The following is a 16,434-nucleotide window of genomic DNA, read 5'->3' as shown; positions in this document are numbered from 1 at the left end:
TTGTAGGTCACTTGGCAGAAAGTGAGAAAGAGAGAGCATAAGACATTCCTTGTAACGCAATACTAAGTAACAATGAAATTGTTGATCATCGTGCAGAGAGAGAGAAAGAGAGAGAGTTGACTACTTCTCTTCAACTAAGGACATCGACCTTATTTCGAAACACTTAAATATCTCAAAAGAATAATACCCAAGGGAGTGACGAAATCTGTAATGAAACAAACTTAGCTCCCTTTTGCAAATATTCTTGTTTCTTTGTTTTATGAGAATTATTTTCTTAAATATCCAAACACAAAACCTCAGTGAATCATTGAATCGTTCTCTTCTTAGTTTGTGCAACCATGAAGGTCCTTGATGATGAACAAAGAGGATCCCAACTGTCTGTAGGCGACTACGCATGCGTACGGTCTCTTCATTTTTCTTCCACTGTAAGCACCGAGGATGATTCCTCTGGCAGTGATCACAACATCCTTCTCCACGCACGTGTCGCGCGCGTGATAGAAAACAGAGAGTCCAAAGTTTATACCCTACAACTTGTTGAGCCTTCAAGTTCCTTATCAGCGGACATCATCAACAATGACACGCGCCTGTACGAAATCGAGTGCATTCCTCAGGACCAGCGGTATCGTGTAATGATTCAAGCAGTCAAAGACCTGTATAAAGTCTCCGATGAGATTCGCTCTGTTATCCTTCATCAGGACCTATTATCTAAGCCACACAAGACAAACATGTCTACACTTAAAGGCTTCCCTCTGGATATTGATCAGGCTGAAGCAGTTAAAGCTGCTCTGAGCTTACCGCTGACCGTTATTCATGGACAACCAGGTAGGAAACGGAAATGACGCAGCGTGTCGTCATCCACGTCACAGGCTTGTTGCCTGAAACACTATATTTTTGTCTGGGTAGCCTTTCTAGTACAACTGTGGCTTAGAGCAATTTTCATATAAAACTATATAAGTATAACGTAGTGTTCCGTGATCGTGACGGTACTGTGTTCGCGCAGTTTGATAGGCTGCGATTGGTTAAAAAAAGTGTCGTAAGTTTTCATAGTTTCATATTCACAGGGTTCCCGCGCGCTATATTCAGCTTTTCGTAACGCATCCAAAGACGTAAGTTTATGAGTCCCCAGTATTCTTGGAGTGCAACCACGTGACTGAAAAATCCCTTGAGAAATATATAACAACGAAACAGCCTCCATCTTCGTTGATCTAACAAGAGAAGCTTATTGAGGAATGCTTTATTATCGTCAACCACCATTGCGGCTATGATGTAACATGCACACCAATAATTAATCTGTGGATCTATTTTTGTCGCCAGGGACGGGTAAGACGTGGACAGCTGTAGCCATCATCTGTCATTACATCAACAGGAACTGGCAAGCTCAGGATGGGCAAGTCTTGGTTTGTGCTCCGACTAATAAAGCACTTGATGTCCTTGCAAGTAAGCAAAACGCCGCACTCACCCCCCCCCCCCCCCAGGGGAATCTTGAGTCTCCCAAGCATGCGCAGTTAGAATAATGTTGCTTTAAGGAGGTACAACAATAGAGTCTTTTCCCTGGGAAACTGAATTCTTTCTCATGTAAATGAGACTAGACCAGATTGAATTGCCCCTGCAATTAGTTTTATTGATCTAAGAATTTATTTCAATTTCTAGAAATGCTGGTCAAAGTTCCTTCGGTGAAAATCTTGCGAGTCTACTCTAGACAAGTGGAATCAGAAGCCCTGAGCAAGTCCCAAGACTCTGACGAGCCCACTGTCATACCGGAATGCGAACCTGTCGCCCTGCACATGCGCGTTCGTTCAGCCGACAACCCGAACGCCAACGCGTTGATATTTTGCGCTAAAGAAGTCGAACAGCTGAAAGAAAAAATCGACGAATCCAAGAAAAAAGGCAAAGATTGTGGCGAGCTTGTTAAAAAGTTGATTAGTAGGAAACTAAAGTACAACGCGATTTTAGAAACTGCGGAACGGTACGAATTTACCGAGAACTCAATTCACGTCATTCTCTGCACATGCGTAGAAGCTGGGAGCCCACGCATGCGCAAATTTGCTCGAGTTACGCAGTGCATCGTGGATGAAAGCAATATGTGCCTGGATGCTGAGCTCTTAGTGCCGTTAGTCACTGCTGGTCAGCAGTGTAATCACGTGGTCATAATTGGTGATCATAAGGAACTCGTTCCAGTTCTTCGGAGTAAGTCGGCGAAGAAGTTGGGTCTCGGGAGATCTTTGTTTGAATCTCTTTGTGAACATTACGAAGGAAAGAAGTATACTTGCTGTTTGCTGAGGATGCAGTTCCGTATGGTATGTCGTTTAATGAATCATCTTATTATTAAAGTCATCTTACGATGCTTTGTCATCGTTTGTATTCCTATTCTATATTCTATTCTATGCATGCTATTTAGTATAGATTCTTTTATCTTTGGCGTGATGGTCTTCCATTTCAAATCCCTTGGGGAAAATTTCTTTGCTTGAGTTGCGTCCTTAGAGTATGTTTTCTCAAGCATCAACGCCAAAAAAACGAAATAATACTCAAGGGAATGACATTGTCTGTCTAAGTTGTATTAGTGAGCTCCCTGTGTTGCCGCTGTGATGATCTTGCTTTGAGCATGCGCAGTATGATAGGACTCTGATCGAGGGTGCCTAGATTGACTTAGACACAATCCTCAGTCTTCCTCCTCCAAAACTAGCAACAGGGTCCCCATACACGATAAATGCTTACAAAGGAGAATGTACTTAGACTTACCTATTTTTTCTTACAGCATCCAAGCATCCGCATCTTCAGCTCAGAGTACTTCTACAATAGCAAACCAGTCTTCGACGCGCCAGAAATCACTGACTCCCTCATCAGGATGGATGGGTTCTGGCCCAATAAACATGACGTGCGTCATGTGTTCTGTCACGTGACTGGTAAAGAGCACATGGTCACGTGCTTATCTCTTGGAGACGATCGAGAAGAATGCCGGTTTAACCCTGTAGAAGTCGATAAAATTGTAAGTAGCGTCTTGTTTCCTGGTTGGGTGATATGTAGTTTAAGATGGCTCATAGGAGTTTTTTCCTGAACACAAAAATGAATCTGCAAATGATTCAGATGGACTTCTTTGCGATTGCGAGGTTTGTGGTCTTCGTCAATCTCGACCAAAGTAAAAGCCAAAATAAAAACCAGTTTTGTTAAGATTTTTCTTGGCAGTTTTCTAAATACAGAATTAATTATTTTTGACAATTTTGCGTATTTTTGGTGAATGATAGCTAAACGTTTGGACCGCATTTTTCTTTTTGTAGTGTTAAGGAGAGATAACTAGCTAAAAACTAGTGTGAGCTGCCAAGGGCGGATCCAGGGGGAGGGGGGGGGGGGCAAAGGGTGGCTGAAGCTCCCCTTCAGCAGAAAACAAAACAAAACTGAAGAAATAGATGCTTTTTATATTGTTTTCCGTTGTTTTGACGAAAGAAACTCAATTAGCCCCCCCCCCCCCCACTAAACTCAATTAGCCCCCCCTAAAAGTTTGGCTTGATCCGCCCTCTGCTTACCTTGGGCGTAATGTTTTTCCCTTCAAGCACGTGTCATCTTTTTGAGACTAAGATTCTTTGTTTGAGTGTTGTATCGTTTTCTTGATGTGTCTTCTCATGCGCAACCGTTAAACAAAGAAATCATACTATAAGGAATGACATGTGGTCTGAAATGGGAAACAATGCGCTCAAGCTAAAAAAAGGGGTGGACATTGGATACGAAAATACATCCCAAGTGAAAATATTTATGTAAAGTTTACACTACCTCGTAATTGGGTTAGCTATCATATTGTCTTGTAGGTTTCCCTGGTGGGAAGACTTGCTTCACACGGCATCAAGAGGAAGTACATCTCCATAATCTCACCCTTCGCCTCCCAACGAGCGAAGATCAAAGATGCCCTGAAACGACAAACCAAAATGGAGGAAATACAGATCACTTCACCAATGGATTCTCAAGGTAATAATACTCGCAATTTTTATTTTATTTTTCGGGCGCCAGGCTTTGCACCATCACGTGAAGGCAGTCGTAATGAGGCAAGTTCCTAATCTGATTTACACGAGAAAGAATTCAGTTTCCTCTGGGGAATGCATGACTGCCTTTAGTGAAGGTACAAAGCCTCTATTGGAGGAAGTATCTTTGGTGAAAATTCTCCAACATGGCGGCTTGGAACTTGCGCACGCAATGTATGGCATGTCACGATCTTCGTACACTTTTTATGATTCTAGCGTCTGAAATTACCAACCTCCTACCCTCTCAAGAATCAAAATTAATAATATTAAAGAATGGAAATGAAAAATAAAACTAAAAATGGCAGACTAATATATATATATATATTTTTACAGGAAGTGAAAACGCTTTCGTAATCATCTCGACCGTACGCAGCAAGACACGTGACCAAAACGCATATTCCGAACATTCTGGAAAGATTGGTTGCCTAGGAGACGCGCATCAAATAAACGTCGCACTTACTCGGGCCCGACTTGGCCTCATTATCTTAGGTAAGTTTTGATACGTCTTACAGCTGCGGCATTAACCAATCAAATGAAAGACTGCCACCACAGGCAACCCAGCATACAAAAATTTAAGTATTTGAACCGCACTCTCGAATTAATGTTATTTTGTTAAGTATGCATTAAGAATAACAGGGGTCTGGGGTCGAGAGTCAGGCGAATCGATGCTAGAAATCTTATGTATTTCGTATATTATGTTACAGGTGATCAAGACTTTCTTCGTTCAATCTCCTTATGGAACAAGCTTCTCAGTGAATATAAGTCACGTGACTGCCTTGTCGATGGACGCTCGTGGCCGTAAAAGACTGGGCGCCATCAACACCGGTTATCAATGTAAATATGAATATATATATATTAGACGTACAAGCTTAAGGCTTCTAATATAATAATATAAAGTGAAGAGATTTTCTTTAGTATAGAAAACAGTGTGTTTTTTCGATTATATATTCATTATTTTGGATCCAATAGTTTTGGTGGTAAGAAAACTGGCCGCCATATTGGATGATGACGTCACAAATGATATGTTATTGTATATGTTTTAACACACTAAAAAGGGTACAATGTTTCGAAAGAAATAAAAATAGACTAGAACTGGGGATATAAATAAAGTAAAAATTAGAGCAACCCTCAAAAATAACAAAAAACAAAAAACAAAACAAAACTAAAAAAAAAAAAAAGAAAAATACAACAACAAAAAAATCAAATGAAAAATACAAAAGAAAAATACAAAAGAAAAAAATTTTAAATACAAAAAAAAAAAAAAAAAAAAAAAAAAAAAAAAGAAAAGAAACACAGAAAAACAAATTGTAGAAGCACAAGTATTGCAAATGTATGTATTGCCTGCGCGTATTTATGATTGGTTCATATATAAGTCACTTGACGTAATTGACAGATCACGTGGACAAAAGACAACTTAGAGGATTAAGCGAAAAACAGTAACAAAAAAAATTACGTAAAATGAAGAAAAAGAAAAGAAAGTATTCGTTTTTACAAATGTAGTTTTTAAAACATCCACAAGAGGAAAAAAGCTAAAAGAGCTTGCAAAAAAAAAAAAAAAAAAAAAAAAAAAAAAGAGAAAAAATCTACAAAACCAAAATAAATCGACTATTCGAAAAAAAAGAAGAAGAAAAAGAAAAAGAAAAAAAGGCAAAAAACATTCAAATAGAAGTATAGTTTACTGAAGAAAGAACTTACTTATTTCCTTCATATGAATGATTTAATTTATTTATTAGGTTATTGTCGCTGTTATTTTTGTACTCATTTCGTCTGATTTTCATCGGAACTCATATTAATCGATGAAAATGAAATGAAATGTTGTTGACACAAATACCATCAAACAACACAAGAACCGCGAAGAACAATACCAAGCTGAGTTAATGAAACCTTATCGACTCAAAATGAAACCTTATCCACTCAAAATGAAACCTTATTGACTTTAGTTGATACAAAAAAACGTTATTTAAGGCTTTAGCGACAAAAGGATACGACCGGAAAGTCCACACGTGTCTCGGAAACCACAATTCAATTCGTGGCGCGGTTAGCTGTTTGGTAGCCACTTAATAGTCGCCGCGAGCAATTTTTCGCCGATTTTTCAAGTCAACGAATGCTATCTTCAAAACAAGACTATTTTTAGATGATGTTTCGTTTAATAGATTATGAACTAAGGTTACTTGGAATTCTTTTTTTCTCTCTTGAATTTGAAAGTAAGATTGGCAGCAACCTTGCAGTGCATAGGGGTGTGAAGGTAGAATTTTCGAACGCGGGATAGCGAATTTCTTTAATTATTTTGTCCTAAATTAATAGCTACAATCCTAGAAAAAGAATTTTAGTGTTATAATTACCTTTATTTCTCTCACTTTTTTCATTCATCTTTAACATCTTTTTATATTTCTGTGAAGAAAATGTTATTTACAATTAGTTTTGAAGCCTATTTGAGTAGAGTTTTTAAAGAGATTTCATCCAAGTGTGAGATTTCTGTGACACGATAATCGTGACGGTTTTGTGTCAAAGCATTTTGTAGTACCTTCGCACTGTGATTGGCTAAAAGGCCAAACTTTTGTGAAATGATCGTGACAGTACGCGCGTCATCTCTGTATCATGATTGGATGAGAATTAGTCTTGGACACTGTGATTGGTTCCGTGGTTGTAATCGTCACAACTCCGATTCGTAACCCTGTCCTGTGCAGTAATTTTTACACCTACCTAAATCTCCTGCGGAACCGTTGTTAAAAAAATTTTTTTTTTCAATCTATTTCATTTATCTATATTGCGCACTTTGAAATGATTGTCTAAATGTGTTTTTATTGGTCTAACACCATCGAAAATACAACCAATCGGAAAGCAGGAAAGAAGTTTGTATTTGACGGTATCCGGTATAGTTTACTGTTTTTTTGTTTTGTTGTTGTTTTTGACTAAACGCCTGGGTATTTTTAGTGGTGTTCGTGAAATAAAATAGTTATACAATGCTTTCTATTGACAAACCATGGAAAATCCCAGTTGTCGCTATCCCACGAGTTCTATGTGAACTCACCAACTGCGTAATTGTAGGTACATAAAAAAAAACAAGTGTCTTGTGGGATATTCCATGGTATTTACTGGCAAGTCAATGGCATTCGAAACCATTGTATAATATGTATATACACAGTATCTATGTGTCTGTAAGTTAGTATGTGTATTTGTTGTGTAGATATATTTATGTATTTGTATATGATATCCTAGTCCAGAGCTGGACACACTTTTATCGATGCGCGCGCAGTATTTTCATTTGAGAGCAGTTTTCGTATGACTGTGAAAAGCTCACGGCACGAACACGGTCGTGGCACGGCGAGGCATACGCCAGACCAATCACATTGCACGAGAATTTACTCTCCATCCAATCAAATACCCAGAACACGGCATGAACACGGCGCGGACACGGTCACGCAAAGGTCACGGCACTGTCAGACCAATCACATTGCGCGAGAAAAAAATCAGCCACTTAAAATTCTAGAAAGTATCACGGTCACGGCACGTCACGCTTACGGCACTGAGCTTTTTACAGTCATGCGAAAACTGCTATATTTCTGAGATATAAATTAATCAGTTAGTGAGAAAAGTGAGGCCGACTCGAGAATAATGAAATCCGCATGATATATAGTGAAATACTTACTTCTACGTGAAGGGGATTATTGACTATCGCAGTGTGACTGTAGTGTCTGTTAATATATCTCTCTTTTGAAGTACCTTAAAAACGAATAATATATAAATTACTGTTATCTCATTTTAGCAAATAAAGAAGGTTGTTTGGCGGCCTGCATTATTTTATCGGGGGTCGGGGGAGTGGGGGCATTTCCTCCTCGCTACAACAGCAGACCGATTTACAACGCAAGTTAACAAACAACTTGTTTTTCTTTGAAAATCTATTATTGTCAAAAATCGTAACTGAATAAATGTGTGTAAATCTGTAAAAATACTATGAATAAATTAAGGTAATCTTTGTTTTTGCTTTGATTTTTGTAAGAGGGTCAGTGAAGGGTGAGGCCCCTCCCCCCCTCTCCTCCCGCCACACACACATTCAGACATCCTGGAAAACGGTATCTCTTATTCAATGCCCTCCCAATCTCGTCCAGTCGTTAAATATAAAGCACCTGAGCATATTAGGGATCACAACTGAGTTAATACATATGAATGACATTAAGATGTTTATATGTTAATATTGAATCTGTCTTTCGGTGTGGAGGTTATATACCTAATCGAAACATGGCGACAGCGATTGACTTTATCTCGTGTTCTGACGTGGAAACACAAAAGCGTTTTCACATGTATGAGAGGCTATATAAGAAGTTGACAGATAATATGATATGACGATGACTTCTCTTTTTAAAATAATCGTATTGTAACCAGAATTCGTTGATATTCAATTTGCATTCGTTCCTCAAATGTGAATTTTTTCATATATAAAAAAGTATTCAAATGTCAAAAAAACAATTCGCAAAGGAAGACATCATGGTAATTTGAATTCATTTTCTGTTTGCGTTTACAAAATCTCATAAAAACAATAACAACACCAATGACAACGAAGAAAGAAAGAAAGGAAAGAAAGAAATAAAAAAGAAATAAACGAAGAATAACTTGGCGCAAAAACACCAACTGAGTCCAAATTACCGATCAACTTGTCCATCAAATATATAATTAAAACGAAACCCTAAATAGGCAAGATTGTTTTGAGCTTCTAGATGAACAAGAATAAAAATAAAGTGGTTTTTTATTGTTGTTTTGTTTTAAACATTTGTATTGCTGTGTCGAATATGTCGTTAGGATAATTACTAAAGTCTTTGGAGTCAAAATTCCTGATCGCCGAACAAAATATTCATCATTTATTCAGAAGCTAGACAATTATTTACCAACTTGATATACAAAAAATGTACGACTTATATAGAATTTTGCAGGTATATTCCTTTTGAATAAAAGCAATAAAAAAAACAAGGTCATTTGGTAACCAATTAAATTTTAATTCTATCTTTCTTAGTCGGAAAATTGAAACATTTTGCTTCTATAAATGGTGTTTATAGTTTTGTTCTGTGTTTTCCACACGCTAAGAGGATTGTTTTTTTAAAAACACATAGTTTATTTGCTTGTGACAGCATTGAAAAATACATGTGATTTCTGGACACTCATTGTTGGACCGCACAAGGTTGGAAGTCCGCCAGCACCCCTGTTCACACCAGCCTCAAAAAACCCAACCCATGTTTACTATCTTGTATCCTCATATTGAGCTTCATTCCTCTCCAGACATGCCATTTAAGAATCTTAATCGGTAATGCGGGTTTTTTTGAAGCATTCCATTGGTAAAGTCCAAATCAATCGTCTTCTTAATCAAATAAACAACTTATTTTTAATCGTTATAACGCGGATTCTGATTGGTCGAGGCCAGGTGACGTCATTTTTCGAATGCTTTGCCACACGGGCGCATGTTGTTGTTGTAGAAAAGGTTGAGAAGTAAGCTTGACCTTGCTTCACGCCAAAAATCATTTCTCCTCATTTTTCCCTTTTTTCCTCTCCAGAAAATGCTCAGTGCTAGCACTATAGACTAATCTAGCTCCTGGTTTTTGCTTTTTGTAGGTCTCACTTCAGGTAAGTCGTAAAAATAGCCATCAATGTTGACCTATCTTTACATCTTTCGAGGAAGCTGCGAAATTTCTAAGATATGCTCGTCTTGAAATTTTGAACGCAAACGAATTTAGAATTTTTATCAGCAATTTAGCTCTTCACAAACGCCTAATTCCCTTGAGTCGGGTTTCTAAATGAATACATGATTGCCTGGAGTTCTTAGCTTTACTCCAACGAGTCGAATTTAGGAATTATTGAGCTCGAAGTTTATAGTTTCTTTACAAGAACCAGTCATTCAAACCGGATATTTTTAGTTCGAATCTCTCAAAAAGATTAAAATAAATTTACTACTGAACATCTTAATCTTAAAAAGCTATAATTAAGCTACGTTAACTATATCTTTCAGGGGCATTTCCGTCTCGCCTTCAAAATCGCAAAGGAAATTCAAACTTGTCTTGAAAATCAAATTAAAAATTTTCCCCACAGAACACTAATCAAACCTAATAAAAATATCCCTTTTATTTTTATCTGTTTCTAAGTTTATTTATATCAGTATAAAGTGATATCTTAATTCCCTAAAAAATCTTCACTCTCTTACTCCTAATTTCGCGATAAAATTCATAAAATCGTGAGAAAATTTTGACAAATTTTACCTTTTTCATGAGTCAGGTCAAATTTTTTCCTGTTGATCATCCGCAAAATGAATCGCGTTTTTTTACTAGAATTAATAGTAGCTTTATAGAAGGTATAGTCTAGCCGTATTGTTTTACGAAGTATAAAAACGATTATAGTTAACAATCGGGATTATATGTTCTGTATAAAGTGTACTATTCAGATGAATTGTTGAATTTTTTTGCTAATTTTTATGAGGTAAGATCGATATTACTAATTACAGGTGAAACAATCTTTCTTCTTCTTTCTAAATATCTAAAAAATTAAATGGTCAAATAATAAAAATGATTTTTCATATTTTTTTCACGATCCTTTAAAAGTCTTAAATGCTCTTGTCAATTTCGTGTTAAGCATGTCTTTCATTCACTATATAAGCATGACCTTTTTCTCATCATTCTGTAATGTGAAAAAATCCAACATATTGCCCATTAGTGACTCGTAAAGAGTATCCTGAGCAAAGACATTAATAATACAAGTTAATATTTAATAATTTTTTGTCCCAGCATTTCGACCCCAAAAATTTAAATCAATTTGAACTTTTATGAGATCTTTTTTTCTTCTTCTTTTTGTTCGTTTCATTTTTAAAATGAAATTAATCCATTACGTCGTTGCGTCATGTCTGCATTTGATCCAATAGAATTTGACGTAGCAAATTCTGTCTAACATTGTCGGAAGTACGATTCATAACTTGTAGCTCAAAATAACAAAGGTGTAATAAGACTACTCTATTCTAGAACATTAAACATAGCTTTTAAGTAGATGAACGATATTTTTGTAAAATTATGAATAAGGAATTTTTATTACAAAAGGAATAAACATGTTATTTATATGAAAGCATTTTCGTGTTTTGAAAAAATGAAAAAGCTTTTAGCGTTTAAAATGAGAGACAAATAATGATTATTTTGCAATGTTACTTTTATCTCCACAAGGTATCCATAGAAATATAAATCACAGCTGTTATTCATGGCATATTTACATTGCTATATATAAATGGATCGTGGAAATTACTTTTCATGAAATCATTTGAATTCAGAGATCAACATCTTTTGAAAAAATAAAAATTTTGAGCAAAAAAAGTTAACAATATTTATCTTCAAAATTAACTTTTCATTATAAATACCGATTTCTTTTCTACTTTCCTGTTTTGTTTTAGCTGTAGAAGCTAAATGAAAATAATGATATGATATTTCTAAATGACATTTGTAAGTCTTAAATATTTTGATATTTCTAGGGAGAAATTGATAAAAATTGCAAGTTTAGACATTTTTCCATTTAGGTGTTTATTACTTAGGCTAATATAACTAGTTTGAATGTTCAAAATGTCAGTATAGCTATGACAGTTTTTATGCTATGAAAATTTTTTTCTGTATTCAATACTCACGCCAACACAGTCCCAACTAGTAACCACTAGTCTTAAATATAAAGTCAAAAATATTATATTGTGCTTAATCCGTAATCCAACACTTGACACATGTAACACGTATTAATTAATGTAATGCATTAATATATCAGATTTCCCCTCCAAAATCATTGCATCTATTAATAACATTCAAATCTTAATTCTAGGATAATCATTATGTTTCGACTTTGCGTCGTGGGAAGTGGAGGAGTTGGGAAAAGTTCGGTCACGATACGCTACTTGAAGAACGAGTTCACTGAGGTATGTTTTTGTTATAGTGGGACAATAATCAACATTACCCACAAGTATTCGCGGAATGTTAAAATATCTGACCACTGGTATAAGCCTTTTCATAGTTTAAGAATCAATTCCACTGCGCATGCGATTTTATCCCGAATTTCTCACCTTCTTTTGTTTAATTAAGAACAAAAGAAGGTTTAGACAAAAGAAGGTGAGAAATTCGGGATAAAATCGCATGCGCAGTGGAATCGATTCTTAAACTGTGAAAAGGCTTATTGGGTATTATAGAAATAAAGTGGAATTCCGTAATTTTAAACTCTAGATATTTTGAACCCTCTTTATCTCAAGCATGAGGCTTTGTGACTCATGCCAGTAGGATGACCCTATGATTTTATGCTCAGGATTTTTTGAATCTTAGTTATTTTAAAAAAAAAATTCCCTGGTTTAAGAGGGTAAATGCTAAGTATACATTACCTCACAGAAACTTCCTCAAAGAGTGAGAGACAGAAAGACTGACAGACATGTACATACATAGGCAGATACAGAGGGAAAGGGAACGAGAGAGAGAATAAGAGAGATGAATTTTGAGAAATAATTTTCCTTTTTAACCTGTGCAACTTAGAATTATAGATATGAGGTATGATTTAACTAGGAGATTCCTTTTTTATCCCTTAATCATTCATACATTCCATAAATATTTTCCAGCACTTGTATTCTGTTATTGCATGTACGAATGTGATGCAGCATGTCATACTACAGGGCATAAGAATTCCTGTGGCTTCCTGGCCACTCATTCAGTGTTTCCTTGAATACATTCCTTAAATTGTTCTCATAATTTTCTAAATTGTTCTCTCTTTACAGTATTATGACCCAACTTTAGGTAAGCAAAATCACTTCGATTTTAAATTTATTCATAAGTGTCTGCTTTTTAGCATTGTGGTATTCCTATAATTCGTTTATCTATCATTGAAAATTATAAAAGAATTCAAAATTTTTTTGTTAAGTTCTATTCATGGGATTATGTTGGCCCAAGTGAAAAAGCGTTTATAAAATAACAAAGTTCTAATAAATGTCTGAGAGTTAATCTAAAATACTTGCTATTCTTTTTCTGTGCAGGCTTTTTGAATTGGAGCTTTCATAGGAAGAAAAAATTAACAGCGGTTGTTGTTGCAATGGGGAACTTTTATAAAAAATAATTTGTGTGCTTTTATATAAAAAATAAATGTTTTTCTGCTTTAGTTACTCTGGTCAAAATTCTAGGAATGCTGAGAGAAAAAGTGTTATTAATTTTTCATTATTTTTCTTTATTCTACAGAGGAAACTTACAGAGCAAAGGTAATATTGTGCTAGATAAACATTTGATAGCATTGATTACAAGGAAAAAAATATCAATATCTGTCTTAAAACCATAGTTTTTCCACGAATTGAAAACAGCAAGACAAGAAAGCATTGTTGCGACATATTAGGGTGCACGTGGCTTGACTGCATTTCAATGCAATGATGCAAAATGGTGACTTCATTCATTGAAAATAATAAGAATAATAAAAATAATATAATAATATAAAGACGCTTGTAAAGCGCAAAATGCTATTATTTATATGGAGGGGGAGGGGGGAGTTGAAACTTTTGCTAGGGAGAGAGGAAGGGGTAGTTTTGTTACCCCCTCACCCATTGATGCTGAAACAATTTTTTTTCAATTCCCATTGGTTTTATCATTAGATTGACTATGCTGGCAAATTATACAACATCGAGATAGTTGACACAGCCGGTCAAGAAGAGTTCAGCTCATTCCGTGATTCATCGCTCGCAACAGGAGACGCTTTCTTAGTCTTGTTCGCAATTAACTCTGCATCAAGTTGGCATGAACTGAAAGAACTGCGTACGAAAATTATCGACGAACATGAGTCCAAGAATAACTGTACTATTCCCATGGTTATCGTGGCCAACAAAGTGGTATGTATAGTCATATAGTCATATACTCATAAAGACATTTTTCCATGTTTGACATGATTACAAATCTGTCTTAATTTAAGCACTCAAGAAGCTTCTGAAAAAATAACTCTTTGCAAAGGGAGAGAGAGTATATTAAGATAATTATAAATTTCTATATTGAACTGGATGATGTCTAATTCCTATACCGATTGTGGAGACAACAACAATTTTTTCTGGAAAATTTATTCGTAGTAACCTAATTTTTGTTGTTGTTTGTTTATCCAGGATTTAGAAGATGAAAGAGAAACGCAAAAAGATGAAGTGATGGAATATTGTAACTCTTTGGGTACACCCTTTATAGAAACATCTGCAAAGGTACACTGTCAGTTATTAATCTATCCACCCACCCACCTATCTATACATCCATCTATCTATTCATCCACCCTTCCATCCATCCATTCATCATTCTATCCGTCTATCCATCAATCATTCTATACATCCATCCATCTATCCATCTATCCACCCATCCATCCATCCATCCACTCATCTATCCATCCATCCGTCCATCCATCATTCTATCCATCCATCCATCCATCATTCTATCTATCCATCTATCCCATCCATCCATACATGCATCCATTCATGCATCCGTCCATTCATGCATGCATGCATCCACCCATCCATCCATCCATCAACGTAAGGTGCAACTTAATGTTACACTTTTGTGTTGCTAACAGACTGGCCTAAATATCCAAGAATGTTTCCAATTAATGATGAGGCAAATTCAACGAATCCAACCTTCATTATTAGAAAGGACAGTGCCAATCAATTATGCAGAGAACGACAAGAAGAAAGATTGTTCAATACTTTAAATAATTATTGCACTATACGAAGTGCGTATGCAAAGAAAGACACTGCCCTATAGTTATTATTGCATTGCGTCATCCATGATATGGAAGATTGAACTGTTATTACTGTTGAAGGTCGTTAATGTTGTTTTGCACAAATGAGAAAACGATTCCCTAATGGAGCTGGCAAGAATTTGAATTAAGCATAATTTGATATAACAGGGACTATATATAGACCTATTTACCTCGGGCGTAATGATTCCTCGTTTCACACCATGTCTCATTCCCTTGTATATTATTTCTTTAATTAATTTAATGTAACAGTTGAGCATTAGAAAAAACATGAATGTAGATACAACTCAAACAAAGAAATGATTTTCAAGAGATTGTCAATATTTGGTTTGAAATGGGAAACCATTTACACCTAAGGTAAAAGGGTCTGCAGTTAGCTTGTTATAACAGCATCATTTTTGGAAAAAAACCCAATTCAACCATGAATTAAAAAGTAGTTTTTCAAATCCTCAGCAAGAGTGTTCAATACAGTCTCTAGTTTCTACAACCATAAATAATCATGTGTAAATGAAGGGCAAAAATAGAGAAAATTGTGCAGTTTGTTTATATAAAAATGTAATCATACTAATGTGAACTGGTGCTGGAATGTTTTTACTAGTCAAGACACAAGGAAAGTGTTAACGTTCCAGAGTATGGAAGAAAGTCTGCAAAGCATTTTGGTAGTGATAGTCAAATAATGCCCTTGTGCAAACTGCCTGTTAGGCATGCCTTAAGAGTCACGTTTATGTGATCTTAATCACCTAAGAGTGGAGCATAAATTATGGCTTTCATCGTAATTGTAATTAATTAATGACGGTCAAAAATTTGATCAATATGGGCCACTTACATATCTTTTAAAATATGTAAAATTTTCAAAATTCGTTGCGAAAATATGGCCTTGTGTTTTCTATTTTTGTAAGTTAAGCTTGAAATCTGAGTTTATTTAATTGCAGGGGGTGACATAAAATGGAGAAAAATTTAGAAAAACTTTATAGGTTTGGTATTAAATGAACGATAGAGTGCAAACAGTTAATCCGTGAAACACTAGCTAATTACTATTTTGTACAAAATAATGCTAATTAAACAATAGAAGACAAAGGATATTGTACAAATTAGTGGAATTTAGTATTACTAAAGTTTCACGGTTTTACTGTTTGCACTCTATTGGGAATCAAGCTTATACAAAATATTCAGACAGCTATAGTTTTTTTGAAAGATTACGTGATTGTAGAATGTTTGGAGGTCAAAGGTCAAGATAGTTGGTTGGGCTAGTCTGTTGTTTTTGGAAAAGTAATAAAGATTCTTAATAGTTTTGAACTTTTTTGTTTCTTGCATTTCTTTCTTGTCTCCCTTCCCTGACGTTCCTCTTTCCTTCCTTTCATCCCTCTCTTTTCTTCCATTTCCCATGCCTTCCTTCCTTCACTCCAAAGTTGGGTGGATGAGCTTGGAAAGATACCCAAAATTAAGTAATAGGGATTAAAACGATTTATTTAGTCAAATTCCTGGATAGAGTTCCTAAAGCCCACTTCTAAAGCCCACCAGATGTTTCCATCTGCCTAAAACCTTTCCCTTTAGCTTCCATTCCCCCTTAGATTCCTTGGCTTTATACACAAAAATTATCAGTTGTAATATTACTCACAGAAAACCTTGTCAAGCCATAAGACCAAAAGCCTCCACACTGCAGTATTTCGGA

General features: G+C 35.6%; 2 protein-coding genes across 2 annotated transcripts in view; both read left to right on the top strand.

Annotated features, from left to right (window-relative positions):
• The window catches only part of LOC116291905 (3'-5' exoribonuclease HELZ2), a 28,501-nt gene extending 20,514 nt beyond the window's left edge, over positions 1-7,987 (top strand). The window contains exons 14-20 of the mRNA XM_031699139.2: positions 328-822; positions 1,315-1,437; positions 1,651-2,297; positions 2,756-2,986; positions 3,801-3,957; positions 4,344-4,499; positions 4,715-7,987. Of these exons, the coding sequence (XP_031554999.2) occupies positions 328-822; positions 1,315-1,437; positions 1,651-2,297; positions 2,756-2,986; positions 3,801-3,957; positions 4,344-4,499; positions 4,715-4,812 (1,907 nt within the window). The 3' untranslated portion in view covers positions 4,813-7,987. The remainder of the gene's footprint in view (positions 1-327; positions 823-1,314; positions 1,438-1,650; positions 2,298-2,755; positions 2,987-3,800; positions 3,958-4,343; positions 4,500-4,714) is intronic.
• Positions 7,988-9,439: 1,452 nt separating this feature from the next.
• On the top strand, positions 9,440-16,058 carry LOC116291898 (ras-like protein rasG). The gene is made up of 7 exons (XM_031699128.2): positions 9,440-9,623; positions 11,838-11,931; positions 12,772-12,790; positions 13,226-13,245; positions 13,630-13,863; positions 14,128-14,217; positions 14,580-16,058. The coding sequence occupies exons 2-7, from the start codon at positions 11,848-11,850 to the stop codon at positions 14,712-14,714; spliced, it is 582 nt and encodes a 193-aa protein (XP_031554988.1). The 5' UTR covers positions 9,440-9,623; positions 11,838-11,847; the 3' UTR covers positions 14,715-16,058.
• The last annotated feature ends 376 nt before the right edge of the window (positions 16,059-16,434 follow it).

This window comes from Actinia tenebrosa, unplaced genomic scaffold (genome assembly GCF_029948245.1).
Source record: "Actinia tenebrosa isolate PJP-AT-01 unplaced genomic scaffold, QUT_ActTen_1.0 PGA_scaffold15__27_contigs__length_11533743, whole genome shotgun sequence".
Lineage (NCBI taxonomy): Eukaryota > Metazoa > Cnidaria > Anthozoa > Actiniaria > Actiniidae > Actinia > Actinia tenebrosa.
Note: the sequence above shows the minus strand (reverse complement) of the source record. Positions and strands in the feature narration are given on the sequence as shown.